At 41.7% G+C, this 19,731-nt stretch overlaps 1 protein-coding gene across 3 annotated transcripts in view; it reads left to right on the forward strand.

The window, feature by feature from the left end:
- Nucleotides 1-19,731, forward strand: part of ATP8A2 (ATPase phospholipid transporting 8A2) — a 350,180-nt gene that overhangs the window by 321,566 nt on the left and 8,883 nt on the right. For all 3 annotated transcript variants that reach the window (XM_086613205.1, XM_086613213.1, XM_086613221.1), the window contains 2 exons: nt 3,608-3,712; nt 19,439-19,530. In XM_086613205.1, the coding sequence (XP_086469331.1) occupies nt 3,608-3,712; nt 19,439-19,530 (197 nt within the window). The remainder of the gene's footprint in view (nt 1-3,607; nt 3,713-19,438; nt 19,531-19,731) is intronic.

Raw genomic sequence — 19,731 nt, forward strand, 5'->3', positions numbered from 1 at the left:
TGTCCGGAAGAAGGTTAAAAGGGATAGGAAAGTGTATTTCAAACCTGTACAAATCTTTGTTTCCAAACTGCTGTGCTACATCCGCTATCAAAACTTGTAACGCTGGAAGCAAGAGCTAATTTTACATGTTCCCTTTGTTACACAGGCTACAGTTGTCAACACACCTCTTATCTCCCATGTTCTCTGCAGCTCCGGGCTTTTTTGGTGTTTTTTTTTTTTTCTTTTTAACTGAATCAAGGAAATATGGAAAACTCTCTTTAAAAAGAGAAGTAAACTTATTATTAATACTTGGCTGCAATACCACATTGTTAACTTTGGTCTGCTACCCTGAGTTCAAGCGCTTGGTTTGGATTTGCTTTTTGCCTTAAAATTCCAGTTGTGCTACCATTGAAATGAAGGGAGCTTTATAAGGTGAGCGCTTCCTCACAGTTGGCGAATGTCACTAAAATACGTGTCACTGGTGCTAGGAAGTCTTGAAATAGCTAAGCCACAAAGCTACGTGGGAATCATAAAAACACAGTGTGTATTCCAGCAAAATTAGGCAAGAGGGCAAGAATTTATTAATAACCGATGTCTCAATACCTAGTGTTACAGTGAGAAATTTCCTGAGCTTTCCAATCATTACCATAATCTTGTGTACGTTTGTTGGGTTTTTTTTACCATGGAGGAAGAGCATGCTGTGCTTGCCAGCTCCGGCAGTGTAAATAGGATAGAGGAGCTCTTCCCTTGCATGCGTTTGCAGTCCCTGGAGCACAAGACACCTAAAGTGGTGTTAAGGATAATGAGCTCAGGTAGAGGTGTCATCACATTTGAGAAGAGTTTGTGAATGTAACCATGCTTCTCCCTGGCAGGTTCTGGCCTCCTGAACCCCCTAAATATCCTCCTAGGGCAGAGAAGTGAAGCTATGCCCTTCCCTGGCTTGGAAGGGGAAGGGCCACTCAAAATATAAAGATAACTTCTTACTCATTGTTATGATCTGTGATCTTAATATCCCAGTATGTGAGGGAAAGGTGAGTTTGTCTTTATGCAATGCCTCAAATTTCGACTGAACAGGAACATTGAACACAAGCGCTCATAATTTGTCGAGGGCTGATCATGCATCCAGGGCCACTTGTAAAGTACAAGGTAAAAGCTAAGATTTCTACCTGTATTTTTGTGTATCAAAAGTTAATAATGTGCCAGTGTGAAAAAATCATAAATTACCCAATCCTGTTGCCAACAGTCCACGGAATGTTTGCAGACTTTTGATGAGAGCAAGCCCAGGCTCTGAGGCAATTGTAATACCGTATTTTAGTATTTATTTTTGGAGAAATACATGAATACGTTAGCTCAGGCCCTTTTTATAAATACTTAATTACTGACTCTTCCATGGATGCTCTTGCTTCCAAGTGAGAGTGACTCAATTCATAACAATTAAACCCACAAACCTGTGGGTTTACTGTTGCTTTATGGATACCCAGCCACAGCAGAGCCCATATATTTCAACACTTCACACCACTTATAAAATACTTCAGTACCCCCAACTTCAAGGCAACAGTATTTTTTCCATACTGTAAAATATCGGTGCCTCCTGGTGCTGTGCTAATTTTATTCTGTTGCTCAGGCTCTATTCTGTTAAATTTTGAATTCAGTATTCACTGTAAGGGAAAAGAAAAACATGTCTCATCTCTTACGGTGTACGGCAAGATAAACATGCTACCTTGGGAGGGACTGAGCAACTTGTAGGTGTCTGTGTTCTCGTCTGTGGGAAGACTGGTTATAAAGGATTTCAAAAGGTCCAAACATGCTCAGTCTTCAAGTTTGCAATAGTAGGTACGGCCTCTATAAAAGGTAAGAGATGAATTCAGGCTCAAAATTTCAATGTATTTTCTCAAATTAAAGAGTGTGATAGCGAAGTCAACTGTAAAGATTATGAAAATTAATAGCTCAAAGCTTTCTCAATTTAATTGCTATAGTTTCCCTTCCTCAAAGAGGAGACCAGTCTAATCATTAGCCTAACTAGTTATAGGAGTTTGATTCTAATTAATTTATTTGCAGCTATTGATAATCTCACATTCTTGAAACGTTATTATGTGTTTTAAAAATATCCTTGCTACTGATTTTTTTCTGTCATAGTAGAATCATAGAATCATCTGGTTGGAAGAGAACTTCAGGATCATCGAGTCCAAATGTACATTGGTGTTCCCTTGCAAATCATACACCTTTGGCAGTTTGTTTTAATAGGGTGCTCCCCTAAGTACATCCTGATACTCTTTACCTCTGGATCTTGCTATGCTGCATCTTTTGTTGTTCTCTTTTTTTCCCGCCCTCTTAAATGTAGATGTGTTTTGAAAAGTAGCTTTCATTTTGGCTTCTCATTTTGAGACATATGGGGCCTCGTTCAGCAACACAAAGTCTAGAGGACTTGGATAACTTAGTATTAATATAAGGCACTATCATCTAAAATAGTATCAGCAAAGATTTTGTGGTCTTTGTTTCTTATTGCTAATATAAGGAGTAATAAGAATCATGCCTTTTAAAAATAAATGCGTCTTCATTGTATTTTAATTATACATACACCAGTTATTTTTCTGCTAGGAGTTTGCCATTGTTTTACATCATTGGTTAAAGATTATAGCATGTAAGATTTTTATGAAACTTTTAAAGAAATTGCTACTAGATCTAGAGTTGAAGAATATTATTCTAATGCAATGAAACAAGTGGTGTCTCAGACGACTTGGCTCCATCTTGTTTTCAAGCTTACTGTGCAGTCACATGCAAATCAGTATTATCTCATGGGACACTTGTCCTCCTTTAAGTGGCACAAAAGAGGAAGCTGATCAAAAACTGCCCATTGGAGAAAGATTCCTGCGTTTTGTATTATTGCTTTGTACATGTCAAGACAGAGGGGATTAGATTCTCTCCCTAATATCAATGTAATTTAGGTATAATAGCACTGGAGCAGTAGGTAAAACTGGGGAAAAAAGGCCCAAGTCTCTTCATGGGGAGTATTACTCTCCAAATTTTGATTGCATGTGTGGTACGTGGATTGCTCTTTGAATTCCCAAGCCGAGAAAATAAGACACAGTCAGTCTTGTTACTGTCACTTTGAAAGCTCAGCGGGGAGAGAAGTGGCTTTCTAAGTCATGTGAAACTGATAAATGAAAATAAAGAGGCTTGAATGGCAATTATTATCTGAGACTCTCCTCAGGTTTTCAGAGCAGTGCCACGTATAGCTCAAAAGACAGAGTGGAATCATGTTCTACTGCCATGAATATTCAATGAATCCCAATTCTTTTGTCTGAACGCCCGGGTCTGGAGCAGTCCCACAGCAGCAGTGTCAGGTCTCCGTACCCCGCAGCTTTGCTGCTTGGTTAGATTTTGAGCGTTGTGTTGAAGCAGCTGAACTCTGCTGAATTTGAAGTCCTTCTGACTTCTCATTTCTTACGTACTGTTTTCCAGGTATTGTGAACCTGGATGGACATGCATACGCGGTGCCGTATTTCCCAAATCCTTCAAGGAAGGCCCCGCACCTCTCATGTGAGAAGTAAAATTGGGAGTTTGTTGCAAAACAAATGTACATGTGACTTTGTTTTGTTTTTCTGTTTGTCTTTTCCTTGTGGTACAGGGCCAAGCATACCTACCATAAAACTTTGCTGGAACAAGTTCAGGAGTTGGAGATGAAGACGAGAGCGCTGGGAAAAGCCATGCTTCGTGATAGTAATGGAAAGAGGTGGGGCAAGTCTATGCTGATGTTTAAAACAGACCCCTCATGTCCTCTCCCTTCCCTGTTTCTCATTCACCATTCAAATCTGATTCCAGACAGTGTAAGAAGGCTTCTCTCCTGTATTATTAATTCACTGCTGTTCTTTTTCGTGTATGTCTGTTGCCCCCATCAAAATCAGCCCTTCCACTTTCATTTCTCCTGCATTATTGCCATGAGGCTGTATTGGAAACTGCCACTCAGTCTCCTGCCTAGTGACATTTAGTGCCATTACCTGGCCACTGGACCGACTGTTTTTGAAAGGAGGTTGTTGTATGTAGTCCAAAAAAAAAAAAAAAAAAATCTGATAACTATGTTAGGGGAGGGAACTGTCTGCAACTCAGGATATGAAGAGAGTTGCACTGTAGCTAAAAGGAGAACTTCCTAATCCAGTGTGCCCTATAACTTCATTCAGTCTCACTTTAAGGGGTTATTTATGCTTTTGCTTTTTTCCACTGTAGCTTACAGGCCCCTGCTTTCAGAGTTCTCAGTTTCTCCTTGTGCTTCTCCCTTATATCCACACCATATGGACTTGAACATATTGCTATTATTGAATCTTTCATTGTAAGGGGGGGAGTATGTGTTGTGTGGGAACTTTTGTCTCTTCTGAAAGAAGCTAAAGAAAATCATAGTGAGGCTTTTGCATTCAACAGTTTCATTTACCATCTCAGAATGTGGTTCTGCATCAGCTGGTCGGAAAAAGCTCCCCAAGTTCAAAAAGGTTTTAGAACTAACTCTTCTGTTTCTTACACAATATGGCACCACATGACTTGCTAAGAAACTACATGATCATTAAACTGGATTTTAGCAAACCTTATAAACTAGCAAACTGAGTGGAATGGGGCTTTTAAAAGATTTTGTTCTTCTGGGGCAGGGTCATCCTTTGAGCCTTTCATGTCTATTCTAAGGTAAACTAATTGCCATATTGTAGCTGCCGCTAAGACGAGCAGATAGTAGATTTTTTTCAATCGAACATGAGAGTTAATAAGCACTATTTTTAGGGAAAATTATCAGGGAGTGAGTTTACCATGATTATAGTAAACTGAAAAGCTTTAAAAAATGCTTGTTTGAACTTTAATGTGTTTATAAGATGTCCTTGGTGACCAGAGTTTGCTTCTCAGAGGCTAAGACAAAGTAAACACAGTGTTATTGATTTAGATCACTTCAAAACACTTGGTATGTTCAGTTTTTATTTTGAGTCATTTTTTTTTGCTGTGACTTTTGGATCCTACAAAGCACAGTTCATAAATTGCAAAAGTCACAAACTGTAGATCAAATCATTTTAAAAGAAAACACAAACTTTGGAGCACTGGTCAACGAAGGCAACCATAGTTAAAACCAACAAAAATGCCCGAAATCAGGCGTTTAATTAAAAACGGCTGTTGTTTTTAGAGGGCTTGAGCAGTCACCTTGAAGTCAGTTTGGCGCTAAAGCACTTGGTACCAAAATCAGGCCAGCCTCACGAGCAAGAAGGGTGTAACAGTGGTGTGAGGTGCTGACTGATTAGACGCCAGGCAAGAGGAATCCAAGGCAGCAGAAAACTGGTTGTTCCCAGGCACACGACTCTGGTAGGATGAGCCTCTTGGCTGTTGCTGTGGTTCTCATCCATGAATGGGTTGCACTGGTGTTAGTTTGTAGCATTTGTGTTTTCCTGCCAGTATTTAGTGGCAGTTATTGACAGCTGGAGAGAAGAGTGAGTCAGCACTTGCCTGATGCATCTCTGGGTTGCAAGGCGGGTTGACGTACTGTTCGTAGTGAGAGACATGGAGTTTGATCTGTTTATATGTGCGAGTCTGTGTCTCCAAGAACTTGATGAATTTCTTCTCTGTTTACACACTGTCCTGACTTTCTATAAATTTAATGGCCATGTTGTAATTCATTCATACGCTACATGTTTTCATAGCCTTTTATTTTATTGCATTCTCACTGCAAACTCTTTCATCTGCATTCCTCCTCCATATAGCTTCACTTCATTCTCGAAACGCTTGCATGGAGATGATGTAAGGAATCCCTTCTGGCCCTCCTTCCCATTCTCCCTCCCCCTCCTTTCCATGCATTTGTTTGTTCTCTTTCCTAATTGCTCCCAGATTTTCTGGGTGGTCCATCTGTGAACTAGATAATGGTAGAGTGCCTCTGCCTGCTAGGAGCTGGTGTGCTGTGCTTGTGATGTGGCCTCCTGAGTGCTCTTCAGAGTTGTTCTGCCTTTTATCTCTTTTGTTTGTCTCCTGGCTCTTTCACACCTGCTAGAAATCGTGTGCTTGTCCAAAGGGAAGGGTGAGGGTGGGAAAGCAGCAGAGTGGGAACTTTCTGCCATTACAGCCTCTCTGGTGTTCATGTTCTTTATTTTTTAAAAATTCCCTTGAAGGGGATGGAAGCGAGTGCTGAGGTGTGTGCGCTGCCCTATAAGCTGGCTATAATCAGAGTCTATTTTCCTGGCCCACACAGTGGATGCTATTTTCGTTCAGTGTTTTCTGCAAACAAACAAACGAAAAAAATCACACCTAATTACAGATAAAAGAAGGATTTAGGGAGCTAATTGCTTTCATCATTGCCTAGACTTTAGACAGAAAATGAGGTGCAAGATCTGCGTGTTTAAGATTAATCTGCTAAAGAGAAAGAGATTCACAAAACCTAGAAAGCTGTGAGTGCATCTAGGCTTGCACAACAGGATGCCAACCCTTTACCGTGGCTCAGCTGAATTTCTGTAAAACGAGAGCAGGATAGCACATGGGTCGTCACTGCACTTGGGAAAGGAGTCTTGGGAGATTTTCACGTGCTACTTGATAGGTAAATACACATATCCTGTCTTAGAGAGTCTTCACCATGCCAACTGTTCTTTAGCTAAACACGTTTTTCCATGTTAATAAAAAATGTCTTCACTAGTGCTCTTTACATCCTTCTCAATCTTAGTCCCTTTGAGCAGTTTCTAAAACTGGACTTGCTTGTATTGATCTAAAAAAGCAGGTGCAGATTTTTGCCTTACCAGTGGCAGAGAGCTAACAGCAAGGCAAGTGATAAATCAGGGAGTGTCTGGTCTGCGCAAGGAAGAGTGTCAGCACCCTGAGCACTGCAGCTGGGTCCCAAAAACCTTGCAAATTACATTAGAATGATGCTTGGAGTTTATATCAAGTGTAGTATATTGTTTTGAGATGTAAAGGGTCATGTTCTCATTTCTCTGTATCTCTCATCTGGACAGCTAAAAACTTACTTTTCATAGAAGCCACAATGATCACAAAATCAGTTGATTCCAGAAGCAGGAGATTTCATCGGGGGAAACAAGTATCTGGAAAACTGGCCATTCCAGAAATAGCTTGAGAAGCAGACGAGGGAGCGTGCAGAAAGGGGCTGGTGATGGATCTCATGCCGTGATCGCCTGCTTGCTTGTGGAAGATGAGTACCTGCGCCTGCTCTCCCCAGCCTGGCACCCTGGACTCCAGCCCATCTGGGACGTGAGCAAGCCTTGGTGCGGGAAGGGAGAGAGGCTCCCTGGAACTCTCATGTAACAAAAGGCAGGATTTAACACTAAACTTACATGAATTTGGAGAGGTGAGAGGGGCAGCTTGTGTGCCAAAGCAAACATGGACATGTGGAGACACCTGCTCAGCAGACCTAATCATGTTAGCATGTAAGATTTACACAAAGAAAACAAACAGGTTTTCTACGAGTTTGTGTTCAAAAGTGGCATTGAGTTCAGCTGCAGAGATTTTTATGTCTTTAAATAAGTTTACAACTAAATCTTGGCTCATAAAGAGCCAAATCTTCAAGTCCTCATTCACGTTTCACTCCATCCAAGCTGTCATTGAAGTCAGGAGGATTTCAGGTAAAGTCAAGCCTGATTAGGGACCAAAGCAAACTTTACTTTGGAAACCCATGTCACTTTATTGCTCCACTGGCCAACTAATGGAGAGTGAGCAAAGCTGTGCAGCACCCTCTTTGTGACAGAAGATTTCCTGTTTCAGAGGGTTTCTCTGTCTCAGAATTGCCAGAGCACTCCCTTTGAAAGTAGCTTTTTGGTTGTTTTTCTCCTCCGTTTTTAATCGGTTGGTGGCTGGGTTTAGAAGATTATTTGATACTGAAGAACAATGTAGCTTTCACGATTTACGTACTTTACAAGGAGCTGAAGGAGCCTGTTTGGGGTGTTGGAGAAAAGTGTCTCATCACTGAAGTATTGGGAAGAATTTATTCGAATTATTCAGAAACCTAGGAGGCAGTGTATTGTTCTTCCCAAAGATGAAGGAAAGTGACTACAGAAGTAGCAAGGTACAGCTGTAAGAGACAAGGAAGTGCTGTGGTGTGCTTTTGCGCAGCGTTTTTCAGTATGCCTTTTTACTCTTGCTGCTTTCAGACACCTGCTGATGATAGCTGACCACCTCTTTCATTCCTCTCAGGCTGAGAAAGTTCATTCTCACAGGCTGAGAGAGTTGGGGTTGTTCAGCCTGGAGAAGAGAAGGCTCCGGAGTGATCTTATTGCAGCCTTCCAGTACTTAAAGGGGCCTACAGGAAAGCTGGAGAGGGGCTTTTAGCAAGGGCGTGTAGTGACAGGACAAGAGACAATGGCTTTAAACTGAAAGAGGGCAGATTTCGATTAGATATAAGGAAAAAATTCTTCACCATGAGTGTGGTGAGCCACTGGAACAGGTTGCCCAGAGAAGTTGTGGATGTCCCGTTCCTGGAAGTGTTCAAGGCCAGGTTGGATGAGGCTTTGGGCAACCTGGTATAGTTCAGGGTGTCCCTGCTGATGGCAGGGGGTTTGGAACTAGATGGTCTTTAAGGTCCCTTCCAACCCTAACCATTCTATGATTCTATGATGTCCATTTCATAAATCAGATATGTTTTTCAGTGTACCTAAAAACCTCAGTTCCCCACAGTCTCTCCAGTGCCTGCCCTCAACAAGGAGACACACTGGTGGAGATTCTCTTTCATTTAAGTGCTCCTCACCGAATCTAACTGTTGCTTTAGTGAAACAGGCATGACTAGCTCTCACCCTGAGAGCGAGCTGTCTTATTTATCCTAGCCTGGATTTTATTTGGTGGATGAGGGCAGATGCCTATCTCATGTCAATAGCTGCGTGACCCGGTGGGTAATCAGTGAGCTGACACAGCTACCCGTGGAGACTTGACCACTGCACAGGTCCCTGGGGAGGAGCAAGTGGAGAACATGGGAAAACCTGACTCAGGCTTGTGGCTGTGAACAGAGCCAAGAGCTGCGGAGGACAGAGCCCTCAGCCTTATGCCGGCAGAAGCTGAAATGATAAAACAGACTTAACTTTTCTCTTAACAAACCTATGAGTGAGCTGCGGACCTGATCTCATGGTTCCTGAGGAAGAAGCAAGCTTTTTCATTAAGATCAAGAGGAACGAGGCATGGGCTCATTATGTTTCAAAGTACTTTGTCTCTTTATTGATGCATTTCAAGTTACATCTACTTGAATAGGGAAATTGTGCCAGTAAGGCCCCTTCACATCAGCAGGTACAATGAATCTTATTTGAAACAAACTCAGTCTTGTGTTTTCAACTGGTTAAACAGCATTGGATATTTGGAGCCGAAGTCTCATTTCATGAATATGTTGACTTCAGTATATTTACTCAGGATACGCATGACTGTGATCTGAATCCGGCCCATCCACTGCAGCTGAGCATAAAATGAGGTTGAAGAGGGGAGAGGTGTATTTTGGTTTTTGAGGTTTCAGAGTCTTTTTATCAGTTTTTCCAGATGTTCTTCACACATTTCTGGGAAGCAAAGGCGAGATTTCTCCACCAGCATACACAACAAAGTGACTGGCATATTTACGATTTTTCCTTGCAGCTTTTCTAGTAAAAAGATATTAGACTCTTTTTACTAGCAAAAAGCACATAAAATTATATCAGTGGGTTTTTTTAAATTCTTTGATTCCATATGGTAAACATTTGTGTATGGTAGGTGGAAAATGCATAATTTTGTTTTATTTTACACTTGTCCCATTCTTTCTCCCTCCTGTCCCATACAGTAAGGAATCATCACATTACTTTCTCATTTCAATATGTACTGTTAATTTCCGGCATTTCTAACCCCTATGTGTGAGGCACCTGAAATTACTAGGTTTGATTCTGCTCTGAGTTGAGTAGTGGGGAGGCCATGGGGAAGAGATGGGAAGGAGGAGAGAGTAGAGAGGGTTTCAGAAGCTGGCCAGAGGGATGAAGGGGAGACTTATGTTCCCACTGGCACTGGGGACCCAAGTGCCCAGCTGCTGGGTCAAACCAGTTGGAGCTGACATGCCCCTTCTTCGGTGCAATTAATTATTTCACATCCTGATAGTGCCTATCATGTAACCTTGAGGGAGATCCAGTGCACAAATAGGGTTAAAACCTCGTGACCTGGACAAGGATTTAGAGCTGTGATCAGATCTGCTACCGAAGTCAAAGTTGACAGAGGTACAGTATCAGCACAAAGGGCAAAATGAAGCTGTAAATTGGAAGGAAAGATTAGAAAAAAGAGAACATAACAAGATGAGGGTTAAAACTGATTAAGGGGCCAACCTCTCTGATGCCTAATCCTGAGTGTTACTAGGTTGGGCACTGGGGATCTCCACAGGGGAGAGAAGAAGAAATCTTCCCTCCGGGCTGCACAGCAGGAGAACTGCTCCATAACAACTATTCCAGTCTAATGGCTTCAGCAGTCTGCCTCCAATCTGCTCCTCCACTGGCTCACCCTGTCTTGGAAGAGAGGCAGGACAGCCTGCAGTCACGCCTCTGACTTGTGGCAAAGAATAGAGTACTGAGTTACGTGTAGCAAGGACCAGAAAATAGAAGCTGTACTAGATATTAAATATTTAGTGGACAATTACAAAATTCTTAAAAGCTTAACTGAAAGCAATTTGGTTTTTTGCAGATCAACCAAATGTCCTGGGCTTTGTTCTAAGTTGTATCCAGAGACTTTCAAAGTTCATCAGTTTTTGTTGTTGCCCTGAGCTGTTCTTTAACTTTTTTTTCCCCTAGAGAAAAGGAAGGAAAAAAACGATAGGAGGAGTTTAGTGTTTTAGAACACACAAATCATTTTAACTTTAGTCAAAGTATGGAAGTGGACTTTTTTAAACCAGAAAGGTTGGAATTTAAAAAAAAAAAAAAAAAAAAAGAAAACAAAACCAAAAACCACACCTTTACATAGAGACCAAGCATGGAAAACTTCAACCTCCAAGGTGACTGCTTCTGAAAAAATGAGAAGGAAAAGAATGTTATAATTACAACTGTATTGCCACCTTATCTGTAGAGGATATGACCAAGCACCCACTACAGTAAGTGCGAAGTGAGGCACTTAGGGACAAGAAGTAAACAGCACTGATATCAAGAGGATAGCCAAAAAGCAGCAAGCCGCACTTAGCCTTTTTTGCTTCTCAGACGTTTAAATTGAGTCAATTCCCACATTTTGGAAAGGCTGAAGGCAAAAGTGGGCAGCTTCAACTTTGTGTTAAGTTAGTTGGCTTTGAGACAGCTGGAAGTGATGCCTGCCCCCACCCCCAGTAATGAAATGCATAAACACACGTTTAATGTTTGCAGTGCTTAGAAATGGAAGGCACTCTAAGCACAGAGAGATCTCATTCATTATTTTCTTAGGGTTGTTGTTTCTCAGAGAGGCATGTGATGTTTAATGTCTGCTTTTTTTAGATGGTGTTTTTAAAAGGTGCTTGGTAATACTGTCTTCTTGTGGTGGATTGACCCTGGCTGGATGCCAGGTGGCTACCAAAGCTGCTCTATCACTCTCCTTCTGTCTCGGAGCCGGCTGGCGTTAGCTGTGTCTGGCATAGGAGAAGCTTCTAGCAGCTTCTTAGAGAAGCCACCCCTGTAGCCCTCCCTGCTACCAAAACCTTGCCATGAAAACCCAATATACTTCCATTCAAAGAAGTAGACTTGGAAAGAAGTTTAGGAATAACAGCCTCAAAAATGAAGGCTAGAATGGATTGTCGAAGTGATTTTAGGAGTCAAAGGAAGTTTGGCATTTCTGCCTTAGGACATTTTTAATGACAAAAGAAAATGTAAATCATCCTTGCTTGTGACCCAAAGGAAAAGCTTTGTCCTGCTTTTAGCCATACAGCTTTAAGGACCAACTTGAAGAAGACTATGGGCTTAGAATGGAGAATTTGGTCTCAGAATTTGGCACACAGTCAAGGTGCAGCACACAGGGGCTGGCTGAGGCTGGTGACACACCTTGGCCTCTGTCTGCTGTTGCAGGGTGGTTCTGCCACTGGCACAAGGTAGACACTGGCAACATGGGTAGATCTACATGTACCTGACGTGGGGTCTGCTGCTGCAGGCTCTCCTTCATGCTGGGGTCCTGCACTCAAACCTCTGAGATGTAATGGGAAAGGAAAGCTGCTGTTCTGGTTAAGTAGAACACTACCAGGCTCTAACAACAAGTGTTTCTCCAAGACGTTGCCCAAGGGTCATGGATGTGTGGGGTTTTGTTGATGTGGCTGCAGGGCTGGCTTAAGAGTTTCCCAGACCATTCCCTACCATCTGTGGTCATATGGGCCCATCTTTTCCCTGTCTCCTCAGTTTGATCAGCTCAACTCATGATAAATGAGCTGAAGGAAGTGGGATGATGTGGGGAGCGCTGTCAGGTTCTCCAACCGACTGGTAAGGGCAGGAACCACTTTAGCTGTCAGTCACCACAGAAGACATCCATGGAGCTGCTGCTGAAGTTGTGTGACACTTGTAACCTTTTCACATCCAGGTAGGATAAACAACTTGCAGCCATCTGAGCTGAGCTTGGTACCAGGTGTTGCAGGCTTGGAGAGCTTGCCACTACATGGTTGCTTTAAGTATGCTCCAAGCTGGTCTTGCAGGGCCACGCATCCAGATACGTTTGCTTAACAGACAAACATTTGGCTAGATAACATCAAACATAACTCATAAAGAGGGAAAGTTCCTTAAATAGTTGCCCCCTATCTAGGGAAAGGGAGTTTCTCGTCTGTGACTGACATGTACTTGGGAAGCAGCTGGAAGGGAGCTGCTGCATTAACAAGACCTGGAGATGTTCTGCCACGGCAGGGCATGAGGCCACTGGCTTCCCTGGGGACTCGACTGTTGCTGAACCCTCAGCAAGGACTTGGAACTCCTTGAAGCCTGGTTGTCTTGGTGCAGGAGTCACCTCTGATAGGTAACTTCTTGCAGTTCTCAGCCTGCAAATGGCACAGGGCACGCTTCTGTCAGTTCCCTCTGGTTTGTGCCTGCTGACCCTTTGGTCTTTTAGCCATGGTCTGGGTTTTGGTTGATGGCTTGCTGAGTATTTACAGAAAAATGCAAAAGGAGCATGGATTTGGATGTGTCTTTGTTTCAGCTGGATCCTGAGTGATTAATGAGCAGTGTGCGTAGACGCTGACTCTGCAAAGAAAATGCTGATTTTTGTTTTACTGTTTATATGCCTCAGACACTTTCTTGTGAAATGCTCCGGAGATTTCCTTTGATTACACTGCAGCTTCATTATCAGTAATGCCTGTTTGCCTTTTAAATTAAAAAGACCTCCTACTCTGATTGACCTCATAGTAAAACATTCCTGCAATCCAATGCTAGATAACCAAAAATAACATCTCCCCTTTGTGGACTGAAAGAGAGAAACCAGCAGAAGACTATACTTGCTACTTTTGCTGTTCTGTAGGAGGGTGATTCCCCTCTGCGATGTCTCCAAAGCCCAGAGGATGGAGGTATATTTGCTCACTCAGCCAGTCAGGCCTTTATTCCACAGCCCTGGGTTATTTTGAGTATTTGAGCACAGAGACTTTTGCCGAACCCTCAGCATTACTGTGACTTGCATTTGAGATGATTTGCATGCTTTAATTTTGAATTCCTAATCTGTAAGAATGTCATTTTTACGTTCTCCTTACACCAAGTCTGTGTTAGTTGTCATCTCTCTGCCCACTGCAAAACACTTAACTCCTTTATGTGAATTCCAGTAAAGCACTTGAGTCTAAACTAAAAGAAAACAAGTTGAATGGAGGCCTGCGGCTGTGCTGGGGGAGTGCACTCAGCCAGCTGGGAGTATCCGAGGAAGAAAAATAGGTCTCCTCTGGCCAGTTACAAAGGCATGGCCACAGACTCTGGATTTGTACTCGCTCTTTGTCCACCAGGACCATGACTGATGCTGTAAGCCTTTAAGCAGTGTTACGCTGCATGAAACATGAGAGATGGAACTTGTGAATAAGTCCTCAGGAGCACTTGGTGTGTCCTAGCAGCTGGAGAGGGATCCATGAGTCCCCTTTGCCAGGTCACACCTGGGGAGAAGTCATAGTGCTCAAACCTCTGGTTCTTCTTTAGAAGAAACTTAATGGAGTTTGAGAACCAGGAGACTGAAATGAAAATCAACAATCTACTTGTAAATGGCTTGGTGGTTAGGATTGATCAGAGCTGGAGAAGTCTGTTTCAGACCTTTTTTCTTGCTTTTTGTATTTTGTGTTGATGCAACTTTTGGTGACAAATATGTCAACAAAGAAACAGCAAACTTACATGAAAGTTACTGTTTGGAATGTACAGAAGAAATCAATTATTATGTTTTAATTCTAAAGTCCAAAAAAAAAAAAATCTAAATCTAATCCGCAGCTAAGGTTGACAGGGCCAGAAACTTCCTGATCTTTTCCATTGTGTTTAGCCACACTGGATGTTTTGCAAAAACTTCTTCCCTCTCTCCCTCTCTCCCTGCTGTGGCAGCATGAGGACAACATGCTGCAAGACGTTTCGTCCCACAGGAGAGGAATGCAGGTCAGCCAGGGCTTCTCGGCAGCAACGTATGACAGTGGAAAGAGAGGCTGAACAAGAGTTTATCTGCTGCTCCATTTGAAAATGCCTACCTCCTATAGGTAGGAGGGAGGCTGTGGAGCTAAGGGCAGAATTTCAGCCTAAGCTTTGGAGGGTTTTCTGGTTTAAACCAAGCTGTACAATGATTTATGTGTCGCTAAATGCTGCAGCAGCACTGTAGAATAGAAGAAACAGTGATGCTGCATCTGCAGACAGTAGGGCGAGGGGGTTCATAGCTATTCAGATGACAAGAAAAACAGCTGCATGGTTTCTTGTCCTCTGGGCTTACCCACAGAAGTACATATCTTGCTTGCCCTCCAAGCTTACCCATGGGTGCTGGATATCTTGCACTGAAGAGCCATGCCTCTGCCACAGGCTCTCTATGTGTTTTTAAGGCAGAAGGATAGCAGCTGGGATATGTGCTGCTGCGTTTTATTTGTGTCATTTTTAGCAGCCCTGGTAAAGCTTCACGAGTAGTTCAGTTGTTCCTTCTAGAAAGTGGAAAAGCAGAAACAAAACCAAATCATTTCATATGTGTGTATCTGACTGGACTCTGAGCAATCCATAAGGGCAGCAAGTTAAAACCTATGGGAACTGAGTGTCTTTACCGATTTGCTGTGTCTGTGCTTTCTATCTGCTCTAGTAAACCATAATGAAACACAAACTCATTTCTGAAGAGTTCAGATTTTGTAAGAGAATGGGGGTCTGAATTTTTTTTTTTTTTTTTTTTTTTTTACCTGGTCTGTGTATGTGTTTTCTCAGGGAAGATCCAATTTTCAGAGACACCTGCATCCACTTTAACCTTCCTTTCTTTGTGAGCCCTGCTTTTGCCACCAGCCAATTAGTGGACTCGGGAGGACGTTCTGGGTCAAGCTATGCGAAGTACTGAAAATCCTCATTAATGCTAATTAGTGCTCAGTAGGTTAATTGGTGGTGAAGCTCATCTTTTTTTAATTACTTGAGCAAATGAGCCAGTGGGACCTTGTGGTCAGCTTTGAATTATTCTGTTTGTTTTGATGCACCTCATTTGAATGTGTAAAGCCAGATGTTTGTTGCCTAGATTTAAGAGCTGTTTGCTTTTGTGAGGGATGAGAACACAGAAAAATAAAATGCAGGTCTCCGTTCACACCTTAGAGCAATTCAGGTAAGAAAATGGAAGAGTCATTTTATTCATGGAACGGAAAATGTTGTTATGAAACATCATGTTGCCTTTAGTTTAGCTTTTGATTTGTCATTCACTTAATGAATTCATGTAATGTTGTTAGCACAGACTTCCAGGCAGACAGAAATTATCTTGACCCTTTTAGGAAGCCATTGCAAAGGTATTCCTGGCCCAAGGTATTATTCATTATTGAGAACAACTGAATCTGGTTTTAGATGACTTGAGAAATGACTTTTTAAATCATTTTTTTCATAGTAACTGTCAACATTGATACTTTCTTTTGTAGTTTTTGTTCTAATCCACTATTTGTTTTGTTTAGTTCAAAGCATTTTGTCTGTGTCCTTTGTCCTTCATATAAATACAGATAGATGATGTCTCTCCCTTACCCCTTCTGAGGTCACTAACTAACCAACTTAAGCATATTTCATTATCACAGGTCACTGACTCCCATAAGGATATCTGGGTTTGTGATTTCTTCCATTCTGACACCATTTTTGAGGTCCTGAGTATGAACATAACTGTATCCAATATTTAGAGTACAATCACATGATCTTCTACCCTTTTGCCTCAATGCATCTGAAGAGGTCATCCTTAGACCTCACGGGAGGACTTAGGCACTGGCTCTGAGTCATTGGAAAGCAGGATTAGCACTTAAAATCATGGCTAATACTTGGTATTGATTCGCAAGCAATATTTCTGGGACCAAGACCTAACCTATTGCCTGCGAGTCTGACGTCATGATTAAGTTTGCATGGAAGTGTGAGGGACACTGAGGTTTCACTTCATTATCTGTTGGTAGCAAACAAAAAACTTTTCTGAAAGCAGGGACACAGTTGGTATCAGCACAAACGCTTTAGTCTAGTTAAGAAACCCACTTCACTTTTCTTTACTTTCAGGGCCTGTATTGGGAGATCTAGTATCTATTAATAGATCAAATACTCATCCCTTTCAGAAGAGCTGTGTTGCGTTTACCTCCATACATTAAGAGCTCATTTTATAGTACTTGACTGCTCTTGACTTGCATTCTTGTATTTAAACCATAAAAGCTTTAATTCTTCCATGAGATTTTCTTTCTCTGCATAGATACAATCCAATATGATTTCCCAAACGGGAAAATCAGATGTGGCTTCAGTTTTGAAATTGTTGATTATAATTAGCAATATCAAAGACAGTCTAGTTTTGGCTTCCTTAGAGCTGCAATGTGTCACTCCTGTTCAGAATTCCCTTGACAGCACACTTTCCTCCACACATTACGCATAGAAGCCTGAGGAGCTAACCATTGTTGGCCTATAGCAGATATCATCCTGCACTTCATCTGTTACTGTGTAGTAGACAGGCCGATGAAGAATTTGTTCCTTATGCTTTTTGCCGCTGTGGTTATTTCCATTCTTGGTGTGTTTTGTGGCAGATGCTGTTTACTTGTCCCTTAGAACAAATATTTTTTGATCCCTTTAAGATTCCTTTTTTAAGCCGTCTATCCAAAACCACCCTCCAGTTCTCCTGCTGAGATGGGATAGGCTCTACCTGTATGTTCTTTACCTGCAGAAGATGAACAAGTATTCCGCTTTCACAGGACAGCAGTAGATTCAGACAGTGTTTTGCTACCCTTACCAGTCAGTGGACTTACAAGCTACCCAACAGTCCTCCGCAATCGACGGGAGGTTGCACAATACAGCGTTGCTAGTTTGCACATGCACTGGTAATGATGGGTTCTGCAGGCTGTCAACTTGGTAAGCCTGTTAAAGGTTAGAGAAATCTCATCTTGCTTCGTACCTGCCATCCTCTTACCTGCAGATTCTTTGTAGTACGTGCTTTCTATTATGCTGCCTGCTTTGAACAGTTGGAGGTTTCTTTGTGTGTTTGATTTTCTTACAGCCAGCTGGTCTTTGGGTTTTTAACCAGTTGGATCTTCTAAGATTTTTAGAAGCTTCCATGCTGTAACCCTGGTTTTAGTGGAAACCTGTGATCCTTTCTTCTTTGAATGTGTGCAGGTCTCATGATCCAAGTGCTCTTAAAGATTGTTTGACACTCTCAGTTGGTATCTATAGTTTTGCTTCCAAGTCTGTTTTGAACTTCTGCTTTGTATTGACGGAATACTACTGGCTACAGGCAGGGAAAGCAACCTGTCGGATTTGTTGCAGGTGTGATTCTGTGGTGCCAAGGGAAGGAGGGGAATAGACCAAGCATCTGAAATGCTGACAGTTTAAAGGTTTTAAGGAGGGTCCATAGGCTGTACAAGTTTCTAGTTCGGGTGTCTGAGCTTAGAGACCACAGGAAAAAGAGAAGGATTCTTCCCTTTCTTTAGTGGACATCTCATTATGCACTGAACAGAGGACTATGAGCCTGCATATTACCTTAATGGACTATTAAGTGGAATATAAGCCTGCATGACTGGATTACATATTACAGGCATCTCAGAGATTCTTTGGTTACTTTCTTGTTTGAAGTTAGCAAACTGCTTCAATGAAAGGGAGTTGTTTGTTTAAAGCTGTTGTAAGCTTGTTGACAGCAGCAGCTGTGCTTGCTGGGATTTCCATTCCATACACCAAATGTATGTGAATTTGTAATCTAATCCACGAAAGAGATCAACGTTGGCATTCAGATGTGTATCCGTGTTTGCAGCATAACCAGTGGAATTCTTGCTTGTGAATAAAGATGTGAAAGAACAAGCAGACTGTGAAAATGGAAACACAGTGTAAATGGGATGCAAATGGGATAAAGACACTGCAAGGAGCTGCAGTAGCAAACAGATCCCTTCTGTGCACTGGATCCATCTCAGTGTTGGCAACAAAGGTTAGATGGAAAAAACAACCGAATCACAGAGGAACTTTGGAGTAAAATATGCTATTTATCTTTTTCTAAATAATCTGATATATAACAGTTATTTGAGGGTCCAGTGCAATGAGATGTGGACACCTACATCTTTTTAAAACCTCATTGAACTTAGTGAGACTTGTATACATAATTAAGTGCTTTGAAAGGTCAGGATCGTAGCCGTTGTTTGTTAATTCTGGGCATAAAGTTCTTGATTAAATGAGTTGTGTTTTTAATAAAGATCAGAGTGGAGAGTGTCTCTAATGATTTGTGTACATATGTTAAACCTGTTGTAAGCATGCTGTATTTTTCACCTAAGGTTTGTATTTTCATTTTATGTAAATTCAGTAATAATTTTTCAGGCCTTTGACAGGAACTGTGTAAACCAAAGGAGTTTCTAATCAAAAACTGGATAGAAGGTTTTCTCTCCAGTATGGGAGATGAAAATGAGTGTGTTCTTTAAAAGATGGAATTAACTATGGGTCCCATCTTTGGTTGCTTCAGGCTGTTTTGCAGGTGTGATAGAAGCCTTTTACTGTGTGCTAAGCCACAATGCTTTGCTGCTCCTCTCTAAGGCAGTTTGTGGGTGCCATGATTCATGTACTTAATACTAAAGAGAAACCTCCTTTTTAATGTTCCATATCATTTGATGTCAGACTTCTGATACGGTTTGTAATAATTTGTATACATTAGGCATTCAGAATTCACCATGATGGTAACATTAGGAATGGATTAACTAAATGTAAACTTACACAAAGTGGCCTTAGAAAGGAGGAGTTTCCATTATTAGAGAGTTCTCTTGATAATGTGCAGTTTAAAGAAAGAGAAAATTCTCTTTCATGCTACAACCATCTTAAACACTGACGAAGTCAAAGCTGCCAAGTACTTTAAATACAGTTGGCTTTTACCTTGAAATTATCTGGTTACTCACCGATATATTTTTTTTTCTCTCCCTCAGCGTGAACGAACGTGATCATTTATTAAAAAGGCTCGGCAGGAAAACTCCTCCGAGCCTTTTCCGTGCTCATTCTGTCCAGCAAAGCGTGTCACGTAAGTAGCAGATCATGTATGCATGTGTGTTTCACAGCAGTCGGTCCCAGATGAGTGAAGCGAAGGGTGATTATTTTTTAATTAAATTGTAGGTTGAGATAATCTAGTGCAGAGGCTGAGCTGCCAAGCAAGACACATACATTTGGAAGTGGAATTAGTGTATTTGGCCCTAGGCAAGCGGAGCTCAAATGTGGATAATTC

This window comes from Tauraco erythrolophus, chromosome 1, assembly GCF_009769465.1.
Source record: "Tauraco erythrolophus isolate bTauEry1 chromosome 1, bTauEry1.pri, whole genome shotgun sequence".
NCBI classification, from domain to species: Eukaryota; Metazoa; Chordata; class Aves; order Musophagiformes; family Musophagidae; genus Tauraco; species Tauraco erythrolophus.